Genomic DNA, 22,510 nt, shown 5'->3' on the forward strand with positions numbered 1-22,510 from the left:
GTATTTATTAGCCGTTTACAGTTTATTGCATGGGTATGTCTTGTTCTTTTGACTACTTGCAAAGTTTTTTTCTGATTCAACGTCTCGTTTATTTTGATTCCGATGAAGAAAAAATAAAGCCAAAATAGCATTTGTGTTCCAAACATTCTCACTATTGAAATCCACCTTGCGACACAATGAATTTCCATTTACTTTAGGCTTCTAATCCCATTCAAAGTCTTCAGTCGGGAATGAAAACAATGGACTTTGTTAGCTTGTTAGTTTAACGCGTCTAGCTAATTTCTCAAATGTGTCACGCACACAGTCGGCTCCATTAGCAACCGGCGTATTCTCCAAAAAGCCGATTCCGGGTGTGTTTGGCTTCCTCTCCATTACCTCGTCTCAGGGTGAGTTTTGACCCCTGACCCCTCGGACCCTCGAGCTGATCCACCTCATCGCTACGCAGACTCTCTGTGGACTTCATCAAAACCTCACGCAGTCAGTGGGACTGGATTCTGTTTGCTTTTCTCATTGTGTTGCGAGCTTTCCTGTTTGTCCTGCTCTAAAACAACACGGATGATGGAGCGTGTTTTGAAGAAGGCCCACTGGTGTTGACAGCCAAAGATTTTGCCCTGGGCGTTATGAATAAAGATTATCTTACCCATGAATGAAGAGATCAGCGGGTAACAAAAGGAGTAGTTCATCCAAAAACTGAAAACTCTGTCATCATTTACTCACTCTGTTTCTTTCTTCAGTGGAAAAAAAACACGTTTTGAGGGACAATAATGCTACTCTTCCGTGCAATAACACTGGATTGGGAGACCAAGAACTGTCAAGGTCCTAAAAGGAAAAGTGTCTAAACAACTGTATTAGTTGTCTTATGAAGCTATATTATAGCTTTTGGTGAGGAACAAATTAAAACTTAACCTAAAATGTGAAATAGTAGTCAAACTTTTTAAAATCAAACAGTTTATTGAACCCGTTGAAGTTAAAATATAAAAAAAAATGTTTTTTTTGTCGAGTGTCATATTTGATGCATCAGGCTTTTATGGCTCATAAAGTATGATATATTGAGAATATGTAACTCTTGACTCAAGGAGGGAAAAAAGCACTTACATTTTATTCAGACTGAGCAAAAAATATGGAATTTGGTGCAAATATTGATATGGCCAAAATGTAAAATGAAATTCTCATTCTAAATCAATATATTATTACATTATAGCTAGCAGGGGTGTAATGACATATCGAGATATCGCGATGTAAAAATGCGACGATATGTATCGTTAAACGCAGTCGGTTATGTCTTGAGTGAGTGTAAACAGTTGAGAAAGAAAGCGTGTGTAACAGTATATTGGATCAGTGCATTCACTCTTGAGTGACAGCTGGAAGAAAAAGAAAATCACTCACTGACTGAATACATTTTTTAATCATCTACACTACCGTTCAAAAGTTTGGGGTCAGTGAGAATTTTATTTTTATTTTTTGGAGGAAAGAAATCAATACTTTTATTTATCAAGGAATAATTAATTTGATCGAAAGTGACAGTAAAGACATTTATAATGTTACAAAAGTCTTTTGAACTTCCTATTCATCAAAGAATCCAAAAAAAAAAAAAAAAAAAAAACTGTACAACTGACAGACCAACAACTGTTTCAACATTGATAATAATAATAAATGTTTCCTGAGCATCAAATCCTCATATTATACTGATTTGTGAAGGATCATTTGACACTGGTGATGCTGACACTGGTGATGCTGAAAATTCAGCTTTGATCACAGGAATAAATTACACTTTACTATATATTCACACAGAAAACAGCTGATTTACACTGGAATAATATTTAATACTATAACTGATTTTTGTTGTATTTTTAATCAAATAAGCGCAGCCATGGTTAGCAGAAGAGAATTCTTTTAAAAGTATTTAAAATCGTACCGACCCCAAACTTTTGAACGGTAGTGTATATTTTATTTATAAAAAGAAAACTATGCAGTGTTATTTTACATTTGATATCAATTTCTGAACTTTGTGAAGTTGTATTATTTTGTGTTATTGCTAATTTGCTTATTGTATGACTGACTGTATGGTCTTTAATGTGTGAAATTTATATTATTGATTTTACTACCGGTACATAAAATTTCAGCTGTCACTCGATATCTGCCAATGATATGTCTTAGTAAGATGATATTTAAATGCTTAGTTTTATGTTCAAAGCAATGCAATGATGATTGAGAGATGAACAAATAAACCTGCCTCAAACACCCGATGGATCATATTTAATACTTGATTTTTTTGTGATTTAAAAAAAAAGAAGATGATGTCTGGATAAGTTTCTTCAGTCCACTGAGTGTTCATCATTTCACAGCGAAAAGATCCACAAGCTGAAGGTGGATGTTTTTACAATTATAATAAAAGGTGTAGCTAACATTATGCAGCTATAGCTAAACGCTAAAAAATGGTCCATAAGATGACAGAAGGCAGGTAGGAGATTGTGTGCTACAGGTTTTCCAGCAAAGTTTTGATCATGTTGATAATTTAGGGGCATAAGGCTTTATAGGGTTCAATTATTTACCTTAAAACATTGCTTGACAGTCATGGTCCCCATTCACTTTCATTATATAAGAAAAGAGCAGCTTGGACATTTAGCTAAACGCCTCTTTTTGAGTTTAATGGAAGACAGACAGACATTTGAGTTTATAAAAGAGTAAACTATCATTTTTGGGTGAACTGTTGTCCTATTTGTGCACATAGTTTGCCTCTCTGTCATGACTTTATGTGCGTGCCTGCAAGTACACATGTTTTTGCGGTGCTTGAGTCAGTCAGGGAGCTTCCCTGCTGTGTGTGTGTGTGTGTGTGTGTGTGTTTTATGGTGAAGGATGTGTAGAGCCTGTATTAGTTTGTAAAGCTCAGTCTGGACCTGTTTCTATATGCTTCTTCTGCCTGAGCCAAACATACATCCAGCCCTTTATAGACAGCTGTGTGTGTGTGTGTGTGTGTGTCTCTCTCTCTCTGTGTGTGTGTTTCTGTCAGAGGGGCTTAAGAATGAACACAATCCGTACTCTGTTTTCATAAATTGTGGTATGTGTGATCAGAAACAAATGTGTTTAATTTAGTCCTGTCTGTTCCTTCCACCATCTCTCTGTGTCTCTCTCCCTTTCTCTCTCTCTTTCTCTAAAATGATGTGTCGTAGCAGTGAAAAGGCCAGTTTAAATGGTAGCAGTGTGTGTTCAGCCTCTCCTAGCACAAGCCCTTATTGAGGAACGCCACGATCAGATTTACACTTGAGCAAGTTTTTTTTTTTTTTTTTGCCTTAGAAAGCTTTTTTAAAAAGTTTGGGTTTAAAAGTGATACTTGTGCATCATTTTGCAAACTTTAGTCTGCGGACGCTTAATAAACTTGTGTAGTTTGTGTTGCGACTGAGCGGATTAAGTTGCAATGCCTCGTATGGGGCCGGGCACATCTGGACAGGGTTTGTCAGACCGTAAATTAGGCTACAGATTTTATAGGAGAATTGTACTCTAGTTTAGTATTCAAATATAAGTAGCCAATGCATGCCGAGTGTCGTCCTGTTATGTTCCTAACGTTCATTTTTGTGGTGTATCCGTTTACCTGAATGTTGTTATTTACATAAAAGCTTTAAATGTTTCACTAACAGTTAAGTGAGCTAACTTGCTCAGAACCATTATAGCAAAGAAATTGTATTTTTCTTTGGCCAACTTTCATTTTTATAAAACTTAAAATATAACTTACACAAACTAAGTAGCAAAAAATAAACAATGCATGTCCGCCATGAATTGAAATCTTACAGGCTCCAAGTAAACGTTTAATTTTAATATTTAGTTTTAGGATCGTGTTCATCTGCCTGTAATTTAACATCTTAAATTGTAACGTCTTGCTAATCTTTTTTTGGCTGATAGCCGATACCGATATACATATCTTTGTTTTCCTTTGTTTGTAAACAACACCATACATGCAAAAGTTGTCCAGCACAAACACGCAAGTTATTGCAGACACATAATCAATACATTATCTTATCCTCAAGGCATATCGCCATAATGTTTCATATCGAGACGATGCCGATTATCACATTAAGCCTTTATTGGCCGATCCCGACGATGTGCTGATAATATCGTGCATGCCCAGCTGAAATATATCAGCCTAATTTACTGATTAAATCCGATAGGATTATTGCCTGATGCCGATATATTGTTCATACGCACTGAGAATGCTATTCATACATGCGTTGTGTTATGATTTGCATTCTGACACATATTGAAATGTAAATTGAGCTGAAATTGTTTGTATTCACATACATGTTGCAGCCTTTAGAAATAGACTCGGCCTCATAGCTAGTGTACACACACACACACACACACACACACACACACACACACACACACACACACACACTCACTCACTCACTCACTCACTCACTCACTCACTCACTCACTCACTCACTCACTCACTCACTCACTCACTCACTCACTCACTCACACTCTCTCACACACTCTCTCTCTCTCTCTCTCTCTCTTTCACTCACAAACACACAGACACTCTCTCTCACTCTCACACACACACACACACACACTCTCACATACACACACACACACACACACTCTCTCTCTCACACACACACCTCAGCTGACTCAATCAGCCACCCGTTCCTCAAGCTAGAACCTCCCCAAGTGCGATCAGTATAGTTTAATGGTCTTCATCCATCATCCTTAAGGGTTAAAAATGTTGCCCTCCTTGTGAGCTTAGCATTTGTAGAAGAACCTGTAACAAGATATGCCAGCAGGTACTGAAAAATCTCCGAACACACTGGTAATTGACTTAAACAATATGGCCGCCTGCCCCCAGCGCTGACAGAACGCCAGCTCTCGCCAGATGCCACCATTATTTTCTTGTGCTTCTGATTATGCGTACGGTTTCGATTGACCTTGCGTTGTGTTCTTCAATACAATAGCTCAATTATTCCATAGCGCTCGACTCCATCAGCTCTGTCTGTCGTTCTGCGAGCGTGGTGTGAATGAAAGACCTTCTATGGCCAATGAAATGGTATTATTCAAACTATGCTGTTATCCTTTTGAAAAAATGTAATCTTATCACTGATTCACTTCTAGAGGATCGAATCACAGCTACATTTCCTTCTCGACACAACCGTGCGATAAGGACACTTTAATATGAGTAAGCAAGGGCTCTCAAACGACATATTTAAATAGGTTATCCAAGTTTGCAACCATTATGAAATAATGTTAGATATATAACTCGTGCAAATCACCACCAGAACTTGCCAGTTTAGTGAATATTCACAATGCATTCATGATGATTTGGCAGGCTGTATAATTATGTGATATTTTGTGAATGTTGCAATGATTTTAATGCACTTTAATTTGACCATTATTTTTGCCCAAGAAAGAGATGCATCTGGTTTAAACTTTAGTACACTGTAAACATTTATTTTTCCAAGTTGTGAAGAAAAACAGATTATTGGAGTTACAAGAAAATACCATTTAAGTCTTTCTACTTCAATATTAACAATTTAATATTTATGTGATTATTTGTGAAACAAATTCTGAGTGGAAATGGTTTCAAAGGCATTTTTCGTATGTTTACTAAAAAAATTATCGTTTTGTGGAGGATTTAATGTTGTGCAACGATTAATCGCATCCAAAATACAAGTTTGTGTTTACATACTATATATGTGTGTACTGTGTATAATTATTTTGTATATATATAAATACACACACGTGCATATACAAATTTTATATATAAATAACACATTTTTCTTAAATATATACATTTATATGTATATATATACATGCATATATTTCTCAAATATATACATGCATGTGTGTGTATTTATATATGCAAAATAATTATACACAGTACACACACATATAGTAAACACAAGCTTGTATTTCGGATGCGATTAATCGTTGCACAGCACTAGATCTCATAAGAAGATACTGTAAGTACCTTCTTATTTCCATGCATGTATATATACAGATGAATGCATGCTTTTTAAAGCATGTTCTCAATGATCGTTGTGTTGCTTCATCATAGCTATAATAAACAAGAGTGGTCTTCAATAGAGTGGGAAATGGGCTCTCCATGCTGTCCCGGGCCCTTTTGATGGACTGTTGGTTACCTTAAAAGCCGAATCCACCCATCAGTCCTGGTCAGACCTCGGGATCTCTCAATTGTTCGGGTGAAACCTTTGCCCTGTCTCTATGCTTCCCTTGCACTCATAGAAACTCACACGCATCTCCATCCGTCCTTCCTTACTAATAGTTCTTTTGTGCACGAGAGCGTGTTAAGAGGCCCGTTATAGGGCCATGTTGCCATGGAAATGTGGCAGGTTGACCTTTGACATGGTTTTTAGTGTTTTCAGGCAATGAATGGAAGTGCAAGGAGGGCGCGCAGGTCACAATAGACGCCCGATGAGAGCGGCAGAGCCCTGTCAAAGCCACTTAACTTCACCCGGTCCAAAAGACTCAGGGATACTTCAGCCTTCAGCCATTGCCCTAGAGCTGATACATACTTCAGATACGCCTGTGGTGGATGCTGACCTCAAGCCAAGCACTAGCAGTCTATACTTGTAATTTGACTAGCGTTGGCGCTCTGCGTGGATTTTATTCATTCATGCATGAAAGGACAGGAAGGAAATGGTAAAAAATGAGGTGCTCATTATTATGAGTGTGTGATTGACAAAAAACTATATCTCAATATTTTATTGATAACGATAATTAGGCTATTTTGCCGATTTGTGCTGGTATCTTGGACTTGAAGTTTTTGATATATTTGAAGGTTTTGATATTTAATGCAGCTCAGAGGCGACATGAATGCATTTAACCTGCAGTTACAAATTTAAACATAAAACGTTGAATATCGATATTTGAAATGATTTTAAAAATCAAAAGATGCTTTAAAAATGTAATTAAAGCCACCAGTAGGTTGCAGCGAGTCACTGTTAATGAGTGAGTCATTGAGATTCAACTGATTCATTCAAACGGCTGGTTCATTCAGGAACGAAGCATTTGACTCAGTGAGCGAGTCATTGAATCATTCATTCAACCGATTCGTTCACAAAGTTGATTCATTCAGGAACGAAGCATTTGACTCAATGAGCGAGTCATTGAATCAGTCATTCAACCGATTCGTGCAAAAAGTTGATTCATTCAGTAACGAAACACGCAGAGATGCGCAAAACAGTGCTGTGGCTTGTTTCGAACTATTTACATGGGCGAAATGGAGCAAAAACAGACAATTTTGTGTCTAAGAAGTAAGTCACTTAATATTAACTTGTTGTTTATTGAACTGTTGTATTAAATCCATATCACATTTGTAATCGCGCTGATATTTGGAGACAAAACGTCACTCTTGGTGTGATATCAACTATATTAAATTATGTGCATATAAAAGACATACAGGAGCATTTTTGCCCCTTATCTTCAATTCTGGGAACTTTATAAATGCAGTTTAATAGACTTAATCATTCAGTGAAAATGCTCACACGCACTACTATACACTATGTGTGCGTTCTCTGGGTGTGTTTTTGTAAAGTGAGGGATCTACTCGTTAATGTCAGATCGCACATCGTTAAAACAACAATAACGATATCACCCCTAGTGCTCATGTGATGCTGCGTGAATATTTATGTCCCTCATTCCTGTCATGTCTCCACAAGTGGCAAAATGGTAAATTAGACTAAGTGCACATTCAATTAGATATTTAACTTAGAAACAGATGATTGCTATATTCATATAGTGATATAGTTTGGTGTTTGGCACACAGTATAGACTGTTTCTCAACCTGTTGCCTACATAGATTTGAGTTTTGTTGTTTCCCAAAGTTGTACAACAAAAGTTGGGAAGTTTGCAACTAATATAAAAGAGATGTGTCTTAATGATTATGTATAATCTGAAGCAATGTGTAATATTAAAAATAATAATGACTTTCATATTAAAGTTTGAAGTTCGTATTTTCCATTTTAATATCTCTGGATTCTGAAATTTTAATAATCAAAAATGGTGGTAATCAAATTAATGCATAAAACTTTAAAATATAATCAACTGAAATTGAACAAAAGTGCTGTATAATTTTAAATATGGACATTTTTTTATATTCCTTTCATACGATTTAAATAAACTGTATTAATATATTATTGTTATTATTATTACTTTGAGAGGTACATTCTACAGTACAATAGTAATATTTGTTACAATATCTTTAATTTAATCGAAAGTTTTATATTTGACGGCTTGAGTTTCTGAGTGTATCTGACAATAGTTTTATGAAATGAAATGGTAAAATTCGGGTGAAGTGACTCTCAGAATAGCTCTGGAGATGAAGTGTGTGTGTGACACGCAGAACATGTAGACTTCAGATATCAGTAGCAGTCTTCTTTAATATTCAGACACTAGTCCATATTAGCACTGGGTGTTGACACAAACTTCACGATTCGATTTCAATTCGATTCTATTTGATATTGAATTGATTATTTTGGATATATATCAGGTCCAGTACATGGCAAATTTTCTCAAGGGAAAAACAAATCTCTCCACTAATGCTGTAAACTATACGTTGGGAGTCAGTTGGTGCTACATTACGATTATATTGAAGGTTAAAATTAACTTATTTGTATATAAATGTCCCTAATTTTGATTTATTCATCTATTTAGCCAAATTCTGTGATATACAGTAAATTAAATGTTTCTTCTTCATCCATGTTTTCTGCATCGTGGAAATCATAGTGCCCTACATCTCCAGAAAGTGCAATATCATGAAAACAGGCCTGCAAAGTTTGGGTTCTGACAATCAGTCGGACCGAGTAGAAAAATGTCCTTAGACAATGTTATGGTGTGGAAAGTGCAAATAAAAGCCTCATTGAAATGTTTCGTCTAGCCACGCTGGTAAACGACTCCAACGGCCAAAACAAACACAACCTGTATCTGAGCGGACTCACTAATGTGGCCGAGTTTACCTGCGGGGTCGAGGGAACGCGCTCTGGGATGCGGATCTATCGGTGGTTTTATTAGTAACCCTATACCTGACGTGCCAGCAAGTGCTTGTTTAACACTCGTCTTTGAATGTTTCCCCAAATCGCTGACATTGCTCAAGTTTAATCTCTGAAGTTTGGTTGCATTCCTCAAAATCTGACAAAGCATTGTGTGCTGCTTCAGTGCCGCCTAGTTTCACTGATAGTTAATCTCTCCATTCCAATTAGCATGATTGTATCTTGTTTGCTTAAGAATGATTATATAATCGTTTAATTACCCACAACACACTTAAACAAAGGAGCCCGGTTTGAAACAGGCACCGATTGTGTGGTCAGGTTGGACTAACAGAAGGTGTAAATGACTAGGATTAAGCTGATGGCATGTCCTGACAATAGGTCTTCGTGTGGGGCAGGAGTGTGTGTGTGTGTGGGTGTGTTATCAGTGCTGCTCAGATTGAGAGATGTGATTAACACCGGCCACAGGGAGGCCCATTTGGGTTCATCAGGGGTCCTGAATAAGTACGGGCCACACGCTGGGTCCAACTGTGCTTATGAGTAGGATCACTTTCTGTGCAGAATACAATTATGCTTATTTTTGAGTTCTAATAATAGAATTATATCATTAAACTGTGGTTACTTGGCATTATTATTTGGTTCTCTAGAATATTTGACATCTATTTCCACTACTGTTCAAAGGTTTGGGGTCTCTACTGCTCACTTATTTAATCAAAAATACAGTAAAAATTGTGAAATATTATTTTAATCTAAAGTAACAGTTTGCTATGTGAATATATAGTAAAGTGTAATTTATTCCTGTGATCAAATGGGAGATCATTACTCTAATCTTCAGTGTCACATGATCCTTCAGAAATCATTCTGATTTGATGCTCAAGAAACATTTCTGATTATTATCAATGTTGAAAATAGTTTTCTGTGGAAACTGATATACAGTTTTTGATAAATTATAAAGTCTTAAAGAACAGCTTATTTGAAATAGAAACCTTTTGTAACATTATAAAAGTCTTAACTGCCACTTTAGATCAATTTAATGAATCCTTGACGAATGAAAAAGTATTAATTCCTTTGAAAATATAAATCCTACTGACTACCTGCCGAACTTTTGAATGATAGTGTATCTTTATGGTTTGACATCACTAAAAAAGGTACATAAGAGAAAAATAATTATTTCAAATATGAGAAAAAAACATTTAGCTGGTTTTACAGTGTTTTGTAAACAGCATTTGCATACAATTTTAAAGTCATTTTTGCCATTGTGTATGAAATTATGCTATTTAAATAAACTTACTAGCCACTATTGCCATATATTATAAAAATAAAAAATGTGTGCATTAAGAAGCTACAATTATTGGTAACACTTTACATTATGGTTCAACTAAGAATGAACAATACTTCTACAGCATTTATTAATCTTAGTTAATATTAATTTCAACATTTACTAATACATTATTAAAATCAAAGGTTGTATTTGTTAACATTAGTTAATGCACTGTGAACTAACATGAACAAACAATGAACAGCTGGACTTTTAACAAATATACTGTTACAAATGTATTTCTCATTGTTACTTAATATTAGTTAATACATTAACTAATATTAACTAATGAACAAAGTGTTACCAAATGATTAAAGGGTGATAAAACAGACTCTGCATTTAGACGTAACTTTTTTTAGCCTAAAAACTAAAAACTGGTGACCGTGATAATAATAATAATGGTAGTAAATACTTTTATACAGATTGTCAAAATATAATATAATGTAATATAAAAATGAATAATAATATTCACTACAAACAATTCTTCCACCTCGTAATATAGTTTGTTTAGCACAGATATATTCAGTAAATAAATTATTAATAACTATAGTAAATATGTTTGATTTTATATTGTAGATTTTAAACTCACGTTTGCTTTACAGAGCCAAAAGATATAATATAATATACGGTGTAATATAATATAAAGAATTATAACTAATGAACCTGATTGTAAAGTGTTACCAAATGATAGACTTGTAGTCAAGACCGCCTAAACCGAGACCAAGACACTACCAAGACCAGAGGGTATCGAGACCAAGACAGACCAAGTCGAGACCGAGACCGAGACCAAGTCGAGACCGAGACCGAGACCAAGTCGAGACCGAGACCAAGTCGAGACCAAGACCGAGACCAAGACGAGACCAAGACCGAGACCAAGACGAGACCAAGACCGAGACCAAGTCGAGACCGAGACCGAGACCAAGTCGAGACCAAGACCGAGACCAAGTCGAGACCAAGACCGAGACCAAGTCGAGACCAAGACCGAGACCAAGACCGAGACCAAGACCGAGACCAAGACCGAGACCAAGACCGAGACCAAGACCGAGACCAAGACCGAGACCAAGACCGAGACCAAGACCGAGACCAAGACCGAGACCAAGACCGAGACCAGACCGAGACCAAGTCGAGACCAAGACCGAGACCAAGTCGAGACCAAGACCGAGACCAAGTCGAGACCAAGACCAAAACCGAGACCAAGACCGAGACCGAGACCAAGACCGAGACCAAGACCGAGACCAAGACCAAGACCGAGACCGAGACCAAGACCGGGACCGAGACCAAGTCGAGACCGAGACCAAGTCGAAACCGAGACCAAGACCGAGACCAAGACCGAGACCAAGACCAAGACCAAGACCGAGACCAAGACCGAGACCGAGACCGAGACCAAGACCGAGACCAAGACCGAGACCAAGACCGAGACCAAGACCGAGACCAAGACCGAGACCAAGACCGAGACCAAGACCGGGACCGAGACCAAGACCGAGACCAAGTCGAGACCGAGACCAAGTCGAAACCGAGACCAAGACCGAGACCAAGACCGAGACCAAGACCGAGACCAAGACCAAGACCAAGACCGAGACCAAGACCAAGACCGAGACCAAGACCGAGACCAAGACCGAGACCAAGACCGAGACCAAGACCGAGACCAAGACCGAGACCAAGACCGGGACCGAGACCAAGACCAAGTCAAGACCGAGACCAAGACCGAGACCGGAGGGGGGAAAAAAAACAGACTAGTGTTGTTGAAGCTAAGCAATAACTTGTAAGATTTTGTTTTGCATTGCCTGCCTATCTCTGCCGATTTCGAAGTCTCCAAATGAATCCATTCTGCAACTTTTAAATACATAATTATATTTTTAAAAACGAAATTATAAGCTAAAGTCCAGGATCCGAAAGTTGGTTGTTTTGTCGCTATGGTTACACACACACACACCGTTGGCGGTGCGCTCAAAGTCATCTCTCAGCTGTGCAGTTACCCAAAATCTCCTGAATGAAGTTAAAACCCATCATGTCACTGATATGTGTTTTACTAAATATTAATACATCAAAAACTGTACATGATATGTGTTTTTTAAATCAAGTGATCAAAGTGCTCGTTGCCGCTGCGATCAGTGGCGCGGATACGGCTCGCGCACCGCACTGTCTTCACTCGGACGCGCGCTTCAATCCGTTGCGGATATCATCGTGGATATCGATATTGCTAAATCCCCCGACCACTATGTCGGTCTGAGACAACGAGACCTAGACAAGACCGCGAGGTCCAAGACCAAAGACCGTCAAGGCCGTGACAAGACCGAGACCACGTAAAAGTGACATACATCACTACCAAATGACGTAACTTTTTTTTTAGCCTAAAAAGTTTCCGAAGCGATCGGCACGGAGCGAGTCTCTGGAGCGACTGAAAGCGTGTCATCGCCTCATTACCTCGACAGCGGCGCTGTAAGTTTGTCAGGCCGCTTCTATTTGGGTGCCGTTGGCAGACGAGCCGCTTTCCCTGAGTAACAAACGTCCCTCGCATCTGCCTCCCAGCATCCCTGGCAGCGCTGCCTCGTCTCCTGCGCTGACAAAGAGAGTCCGCGAGAGAGACACACAATTGGACCCTGGCGCTGGCTCCTCGCGGGCCCTGGAGCATATGCCGTATTCTCTCTGTTCCCCAAACCAAAGGGCTTTTCTCTGGGACGTTCTCCACCACCTTTTGTGGCATCTGTGTTCTCCCTCTCATTAGGAGAGCGCTCGACTGATGTTGGACTGAGCGCGGGAGGCCGAGAGCTTAGAGAGGAGAGAGAAATGGATCAGATGGTTTGTGATGAGAGGCCTAGTTTTGAAGTTGAGAGACTCGATGTAGGACAAGGAAACGGGGAGCCGCTACATCGGCGAGAACGGTTCAGGCACAACGTAGAGTCTCTTTAATGCGATGGGGGGAAAGTGTTCCAATGTCATGGAAACCGTATGCAATGTCAGCGAAAGTTTCTTACATTTGTAGTTATGATGATGATAAATAATAACAGTTGTACATACATTTGATTTTATATAGTAGATTTTAAAACACAGGCTTCCATAATCATCACAATTATAACAAATAAAGGCTTGAAATATCTCACTTTGCATGTAATGAGTCTATATAATATATAAGTTTCACCTTTTAAGTTGAATTACTGAAATAAATTAACTTTTGCACGATATTCTAATTTTTCGAGTTTCACCTGTATAATATAAAAAAGTATTATCACTATAAATTTTTTTCACCTTGTGAGTTTATGTAACATATATTCAGTAAATAATTACATTTGTGATGATAATAACAGTAGTAAATACATTTGTTTTTAATTTAGACAAGCTTGCTTTACAGACCCATTATATAATATAATATAAATACAACATAATATATCATAATATAGTTATAATTAAGATCACTATAAAAACTACAAAGTTTATGTAACATATATTCATTAAATCATTACATTTGTAATGATGATGATGATGGTGACAGTGAAAATAATAATAATGGTTGTAAATACTTTGGATTTTATATACAGATTGTACAATTTTCAGAGCCAAAATATAATATAATAATATTCACTACAAACAATTCGTCCACCTTGTAATATAGTGTGTTTAGCACAGATATTCAGTAAATAAATAATTAATAACTACTATAGTAAATATATTTGATTTTATATTGTAGATTTTAGAGCCAAAAAATATAATATACTCTACGGTGTAATATAATATAAAGAATTATAATCACTATAAACAATTCCTAGACCTTGTAATATAGTTTGTTTAACAGATATTTTGTAAATTACATTTGTGATGATGATAATAATTACAGTAGTAAATACATTTGATTGTATGTACTATATTGTAAAATTCAAGCTTGCATTACAGAGCCAAAATATAATGTAATGTATAAAAAAAAAGATAAATATAATCATAATTAACCGTTTTTCTACCGTGTAATATAGTTTGTGTAACCGATTTTAAAGCCAGAACTGTCTGTTTTATAATGTTTTAGTTGTGTAATATGTGTATGTGGCTATTGTATATTGCAGGATTTTCCCTCAAGGTATTTGATAAAGTGTTAAGATCATGTTTAAGTTGTCTCGACGCTGTTGTTGACACATGTTTGCGATGCTCTGGATTTCATGCCCAGTCTGTCTTGTTTTAAGCGCAACACCTGCAACACATTAGCACAGCGCCTGAAGTGGACTGTAAAAGGTAATTGGCAAATTGAGTTTATGTGTGTGTTTCCAGTCCCATGTCATTGTAAACACTTACTAGAGGATTGCAGCGCAGAAACGCTCCACTTTCTCATTCCGCCCAAAGCACTTTTCCGACGGTAAGCAGCCTCGTCTCTAGGAGCCGATTCTGCTGACCAGCACGAGAGGTTTCTCTTTCTCTCTCTCGCTCTGAGCCAACTCGAGGACAGTTTTAGTGGGCCAGGGTCTGACCACAGCGGCACCAGTGTTTATATAGAGCTGAAGTGCTAAATGTACAGGATGCCAGCGTGCAACAGAGACAGGAATTGTGTTTTCGGGGCTGAGCTGTTGAAAAATGTCTGAAAAGCCCCCCCAAAAAAGGGAGAAAATAAATCATTTTAGTTGAAGATGGGAGTGAACTTGTGATGTTGTTTTCCTCATCTTGTCTGGACACATTCCTAGTAGGGCTGTCACTTTACGTTCGAAAATCCATTGCACAATTGATCGGACCAACCAACACAAGTTTCGAAAGTTTTCCTTTTTTTTATTTTTAACCAAACATGTGTTTTAGGTGGACAGATCAATACAGTATCAGAACATGTAGGATGCTGGAAAATAACAATGTCTTTTCTGTTCACCAAATGCTTTTTAATATTCGCTATTATTTCAATGCAAGTGAACAAGCGCGCCGTTATTTGTTGCGTAGTGACGTGTGTGTGTGTGTGTGTTCAAGTAAGCCAGAAATGTGCAGATTCTGTGCAATACGCTGTATTTAATATATCATGAGGATCACGAGTTGCGTATTTGCGCTAAATCCACGCAGATTTGTCTCACACGAACTTCCCCAGCAAAGTGAGTAAACACAGAAACACGCCAGATTGGCTCGTGATTTGACAGCGTTTCCCGCCAAAGTTCATTTTTAGCCGCGTTTGGCGGGTCGAGGGTGTTAATCTCAATCCCTGAATGTTGCGCTCCTGTTTGTCATTGTGCTGAAACTTCACGCCAATAAATCATCAGAAATATTGCTGACTTGTGCGTCTCAAGCGCCCTCTTTACGCTCGTCCTAATGCCTGTTAGGTGTCCGTGGATTTGCCTGTATTTGGTGTTGAAAATGGAAACGTCTTTAGACATGGAAAATGGATTTTACAATCGATTCAATGAACACTTGTGTCTCAGAAATCGAACAGGATTTTTTCACAAAAGTGACAGCCCTATTTCCTAGTGCTCTCAAAATCACCAAAGTCAACGGCAACCATCCCACTCTCAGAAGAAAAGGTTCTATATGGAACCTTCAAAAGTTCCGTCAGGCGCTTCATATATAGAACCTTCCGGGAGTTCCAACATGGAATCATTTTATGTATTTTTTTATTTTTCCATTTTAATTCAATTGGATGAATAAAGCAGCTTGTAAATGTCCATTATCACTAGAATGAATGGAAATAATCCGTTTAACATGAAAGTATTATGCAATCATTTAAGACATTTCTCCTTATATAGAAGCTTTTTGGCATAAAGCGTTCTTTAAAATCAGTCAAGAACCCTAGAGTTCTATATTGAACACCACTGAACCTTTCTAGTAGTTCAGAAATACTGAATCTTTCAATTCAGTTCAGTTTACATTTATTTGTATAGCGCTTTTCACAATGCGTATATAGTTTCAATTTAGCGTGATCTGTTATCAGAGGTGTTAAAGTAATGTCCATATGTCCGAAGTGTACAGTTCTATAATACAGATCATGCAGTTAGCTAACATCATGTGTTCATTTAAGCCGAAACAATGAACTAATTTAAGCAATTATTACAAGTTGTGAACATAATGATTTCAAATTTGATTCACATGATTACACACATGGCCTTCTATTACCAAAATCCAATAGAAAATGACCATAACATCATTAATACAGTTAATGTCCCTGTTCTATTGTGTGTGATTCGCGCCTGTTAAAATAAAGTAGTTGTTGAGAATTTTCTCTTTTTCTTTTTACTGTTGTAATCTTTAATCCAAATATATATTGTTCTCCATCTCTGAAACGTTGTTTTTTTTTTCTTTTTAATAACCAATAATATCACAGCCTTCTCTGTTTCACAATTTAATCAAATTCCATTGGACTATTAGGGAAATATTACATTTTAAAAATGACCGGATGTTAAAAATGTTTATTTATTAATTCGTTTGTAAAACATATTTGAAAAATATCATGTACCATGTAAATATTACGTTTTAAAAACGACTAAATTTTACGTGTTAAATATTGATTGATTGGTCAATTGACTGAAAATGTCAATATGGAAATCTCAAAAAAAAAAAAAAAAAATTCACTAAACATATGTTTTTAGTTTTAAGAATGTAGCATTGTATGTTGAATCAATGTAAAATCTTGTTTAAAGCACTGGTAATGATTGGAGACAGATCTAGGGAGCTTTACTGGAACGAGGCATCTTTACTGGAAGCCGCTGTAATGTTAACAATACTTTTTATGACTTAATATGTATATCTGTTTGTGTTTATATCTTGGCCTGGACTCCTGTAGTGGGATAATACATGACCAAACCAACTAAAGAGAGTAATAATGGTGGCCTTCTGTTTCTCTTTAGCCCAGTATTCAGTTCAGGGATGTGTGTGTGTGTGTGTGTGTGTGGTAGGGGAGATGACTGATGTCGACCCCAAGAGTTTCCTCTGTTGTGGATGGGAGCGAGGGGCCCGATCGGCCCCCCCGAGTCACCCAGCTGTCAGGAAACAATACCCTTGGCCTGCTCAGACAAAACCCATTCCTGAAAATGTTTTTTTTTTCCCTTTTCTCTGTCGCTCCCGCTCCCCCTCTCTTCCTTTTGTGTGTATAATGTCTTTTCCATTTTTAACCATAGCCGTGTAAACTTCCTTCCTATGATCGCTCCGTTTGAAAGCAAGGTCGAAGATGTAAAAGTGGACCGGACCCCACATTAATTCATTAGCGGCATGGATGAGGATTCGTATTTTCCGGCTGGATTTGAGCGATATCCAAGACCAGGACCAGTTTATTGAATCCAATGATCATATTTACATCATATTAACGTGTGTTTATCAGAGCAGGACGAGAGAGTTTGTCTTGACCAAGTCAGATGCTGATTGTGGATAACAAACTATGTGGATAATTAGCCAATAAGCATTAAGAAGAAACACAATTGGTTTGATTTTTTTTTTGAGAGGCCATCATAGGGCTGGACGAGATGGCCAAGATTTATATCACGATATATTTCTTAATTTCGGTCGATACGATATAATTCCGATATCGATATGAACAGTATAAAAGCCTCAGGAAAAACTGCCAAGAACGCCCATAAACCTCCTCCTATAAAACTATATAATATTTTAGAAATAAAAATGGTACAAATAAATAATTGTTAATATTGCATTTGTATTTAGCCTTCATACAAACAAGAAATGTGAAATCACCGTCAAATAAACATAAGACTCAACATATTAATATCTTTAACTTTAAACTATAGGCTAACATAGGTTGATTATAATATTCTTATAGATTGAAAAAAGTGCTTCAGCCAGAATAAAGAATAAGAAAAGTGCTCAGAGTTGCTGCAGATTTTTTTTTTTTTTTTTATTGCACACATAATTCAATAAATGTACCTTTTTTTTTAGCAGCTGACTGCAATAGGACAGTTTGTCATGAAATTGTGCATAAAATCGTCATAAAATCGTTATTTTTTTATTAGGGTTGAATGATATATCACACCATTTTGGATATTTACCAAATATAAATATGCATATTTATAAAGTGAATCCTAAATAAAGTTGTAGCATTTAAAACTATATATTTTTTAAATGCAGCATTTATTTATTTATTTATTAATAGACAAAATGGTTTAGAATTTAATATGAGCCATTTATCAGTTATGATATTTATCAGAAAATGATTTTCACCTTATTGTTAGCATTGCTCTTCTGGCTCTATTAATTTCTAAAGTAAAAAAAAAAAAAAAAATTCTATAGTGTACACTGTAAAAAAAAAAATGTTTCAAAGACTATTTTAGTTTTACACGAGAATGCTATTTTAGTCTTTCTAATTCAAAGTTGTGTTACATGCCATTTCCCTGTGATTATTTGCCAATTTCTCAGTGAACGTTGTTTCAAAGTAAATCCTGCTCATTTGTCTCCCAGTTTTCCCTTTAGAAGCAGGAACACGTGTTAAGAAAGTTTTTATTTCCTGCTGACTTTAACGCGCTCTGCTCAAACACTAGTATGAGAATATTAGCTCCAAGTAAATGTGTTTTAATAAATGATAAATTCTTGAGCAGCCTAAAGAAATGTGTGCACATGAAAATCTGCTGTATCCGGCAGTTAAAAACTGATATATGAACCAGATGTCTGAACTGAACTCCACTGAGACTGGAGATATGACCATAAGACCAAATGGAGCAAAACAAGAAGATCTGAACACAACCTCTGCATTCATTACAAACCGCATTGTGCATTAGTGATTATCAGCGCACCTGTTTGGCCCACGGTGGGACACACACACACACACACACACACACACGAAGAAATGGGGATGGTGTTTGCTCTCGTCCTGATAGTTGAAGTGATACAGGGAGAGGTCAAAGGTGCAGGGATATTCACTTGAGCATTATATATGTGGCTGTGTTTTTACCACAGTCCAGTTTTCCCACCTCTCTCCATGGGATTTCCTCTCAGCTGTCCCCTACACACACACACACACACACACACACACACACATATATACTGTACACACACACACACACTCCCTCGATAGACGCCCACAGCTGGGCTCTGGGAGGAACACATTCTCCGACAAACACAGATTTCACACTCTCACTGTCTCTCCGTTTTACACACACACACACACACACACACACACACACACACACACACACACACACACACGTAAAAGATACAGACACAGGTGTCTGCCAGAAGAATTGCTCTCCGCTGACCGTTCTACTTATTTATGACCCTCTGAGAGGCAGATCTCATGCTGGAAGATTCTGTAAAGTCTCTTTTCAATTTGACATTTGTTTCACTCATTCAATCACAGTTAGTCATCAGAAAAAAAACCTGTCTAGACACACACACACAGACTGCTCTGTTTTAAAAGGTGCTTTTGTCAACAGGTCTGACCAAACGTGTTGGTTAACTTTGCCACCCACTGAGGTGAAGTTTCTGCACCCGTTTTGTGCCAGAACTTTTCCATTGAACTTTAAAGTCGGGAAGTCAAAATGGACAATTCTTTTCTGGAATATTGCAGGATTTATTATTGCACAATAATATTGTTTTAAATTCATGTTTCTGGTAATCTTGAATCAGAATAACTCCCTCTTGCAGCATATCTTCTCTTCTCTGATGACGAGGGCGGGGCTATAACCTGTCAATCACATGAGATCAGCCAATAGCAAACCACAACCATCCAATCAATACTGACAAAATCAAGCCCCGCCCACATTTCAAGTCTAGAGCAACTTTCGTTTCATTCCGACTTTAAAAGGAAGATGTGAATTAAAACACAGTATTGCTGTCTAATCTGCCTTTTTGTTTTTGTTTTTCACAGTTTTTGCATATGAAATGGCCTCTTCTGGATGTTCCAGGCACAGCAGCACTCAAAGACTCACGATCACCTACTCCAGGACACTTAGTGAGTCTCTCTAACACACACACACACACTGTTACAACAACGGGCTTTGAGTGAGTCATTTGTTCATTCAACGAACACCTTCAAAAAAGCTGATTCATTAAAAGAGATGTAATGAAACAAGGTGTTAATTATTTTTAACTTTGAGTTCCACTTTTCAAGGCTCAGCTGAGCAGCAATGCGTCGCATGGGTAACGCTGAAGCTGATGCTTCACTCATTAGAGACCAATATGGCATTGATTCAATGCGTGACTCGCTGATTTTATTTCCCCGCGGCTTCCTCGAGCTGTGGAATGCTGACCAGCGCTGCTGCTGACGCGCATTTATAGTAAATACCCGTGACGTGAACGTTAAAAGGATGATACGACAAATATTTCGCTTTCCTTTGACACGGCAACCTTTTTCACGAATACATATGACTTCAAAGACAGACGCAGGTAATCGCACACGCTCTGCCGATCTCTCTCATTCACTGTCTGTGCGAAGCCTCTGTAGGCTACACATCACCACGATAAACAGTCTTGTTTGTTATCATAATGAACTTGTTTAACATTCAATACACATGCATGAAGTTCAAAACAAGCAGTTAAATGTCTATAATAGCCTAATAGTATCAATATGTTGCATAACTACAGTCCTGTAATTCAGGTAACAGCTGGAAAAAACAAAAACACTTATCTAAATCTCGAAAATCGGATCAGATCGGATCGGATCGGATCGAATCGAATAATGATAATCGATTCAAGATCTTGAGAATCGGAATCGAATCGATTCTTGAAATTTGAATCGAAACCCAGCTCTAGTTCACCCTATAATGAAAATTGTCATAATTTAATTCACCTTTATGTCGTTCCAAACCCAAGTCTTTCATTAATCTATCTTTGAAACACAAATGAAGATGTTTTTAATATTCTCTCATCATTTTGTACATATAATGAAAGTCCACACAGCCTAAATTTTAAAGCTTCAAAAAGTTCATAAAGACTGTGTGAAGTAATCCAAATGATTTGAGTGTTTTATTCTGATGAGACGCGATCACTTTATATGATGAACAGATTTAATTTACACTTTTTTCATATGTAAACAAGCATTGATTAGTGTACATGGAGTACAAGCACAAAAAATATGTACGTGCATTGATCAATGTTTATATTAATAAATTAAAGCCTAAATTAAATGGGTTGAAATAAAGATTTCAGAATTTCTTTTCAAAATAAACACTCAATACATATGGATTACTTTATGTACTTTTTGAAGCTTTAAAGTTTTGGTTGCATGGACTTTCAAAGAAGGGGCAGAAATAATTAAGGAATATAAAAACTATCTCCAATTGTTTTCTGAAGATGACTAAAAGTCTTGTTTTGTAATGACATTTAGGTGAGCAATCCCTTTAAAGTCAGCATGAAATCTAAACTGATCCTGTTGATGAGCCACATGCATGTTCTTACTGGTCTTATAGCGAATGATTCATCCGTGCAAGTTTTACATTTTGTTTTGACCCCGTAATCTTTAATCAAAATGTCTTTAATCAAATTTAGTCTTCCTGTGATGAGCCACACTTCTCTTAGTTGACGGATACCCAAGGCCGCTGCAATGAAGCCAATCGCATTCAGATGTTTTTCTGTACCGAATCTCTGAGATTGAGTTTTTAATTGGTGTTGTCAGGCGATCTTTATTGACGCGTATAAAGGCTACCTGAGCTTGTATTGATTTGTGCTGTTGATGTGGGTGGCCATGCAAGGCGATTGATAGTGCTGTTGTTTGGCATGAAGAGGACAAATTTAAAAGCTCATTGCTTCCAACCTACAATGTATTTGAAAAGAAAATTAATTCATTTTCTATATGATCACTTAAAGTCAAGTCTAAGGGCCCTTTCACACCTACCTTGTTTGGTCCGGACTTTCGGACTTTTCAGTTTGGTCCGAATCAAAATTACAGGTGTGAAACCTCCCCCGGACCACGTTTGGTCCGACGAAAAGAGGTAGTCTCGGTCCGGATCAAACTGAACAAAGGTTTGGTTCGTTTCTAGTGTGAAAGCATTTCTGTATGGTTCGGACTTTCGGACCTTTTACAGGAAGTTCCGGTGGTTCCCGCATAGCCGAAAAAACAGAAGGTGGCAGGAAAAATGAGCCGTGTAGCACATGGGGAGAGGAGGAGACGAGGTTCTCTTATGAGAGGTTCTCTCGTATTGCGTAAGTTAGCTTACGCTACGGGAAAGATTCATCTTTTCGAGATCATATTGAAGCCAAAAAAGTCAACTTGAAGTCTTCTCCTCCTTTCCTGCCGGCGACGATAAAATGTTCGCACGACGAGGACGTTAATTTGGTGAATTTGAACTAGCCTTGTGTATAGTTGGTG

The 22,510-nt window shown here is 37.4% G+C and overlaps 1 protein-coding gene and 1 long non-coding RNA gene across 2 annotated transcripts in view; both read left to right on the top strand.

Moving 5' to 3' along the window:
- tcf7l1b (transcription factor 7 like 1b) overlaps nt 1-22,510 on the top strand; it is an 86,491-nt gene that overhangs the window by 26,570 nt on the left and 37,411 nt on the right. Inside the window, exon 4 of the mRNA XM_056246921.1 lies at nt 20,072-20,155. Within this exon, the coding sequence (XP_056102896.1) occupies nt 20,072-20,155 (84 nt within the window). The remainder of the gene's footprint in view (nt 1-20,071; nt 20,156-22,510) is intronic.
- On the top strand, nt 11,009-12,167 carry LOC130082134 (uncharacterized). Its single transcript, XR_008806742.1, has 2 exons — nt 11,009-11,104; nt 12,018-12,167. It is a non-coding gene; the product is annotated as an uncharacterized LOC130082134 (long non-coding RNA).

This window comes from Rhinichthys klamathensis, unplaced genomic scaffold, assembly GCF_029890125.1.
Source record: "Rhinichthys klamathensis goyatoka isolate OS25496 unplaced genomic scaffold, OSU_Roscu_1.1 h1tg000040l_1, whole genome shotgun sequence".
Classification (NCBI taxonomy): domain Eukaryota; kingdom Metazoa; phylum Chordata; class Actinopteri; order Cypriniformes; family Leuciscidae; genus Rhinichthys; species Rhinichthys klamathensis.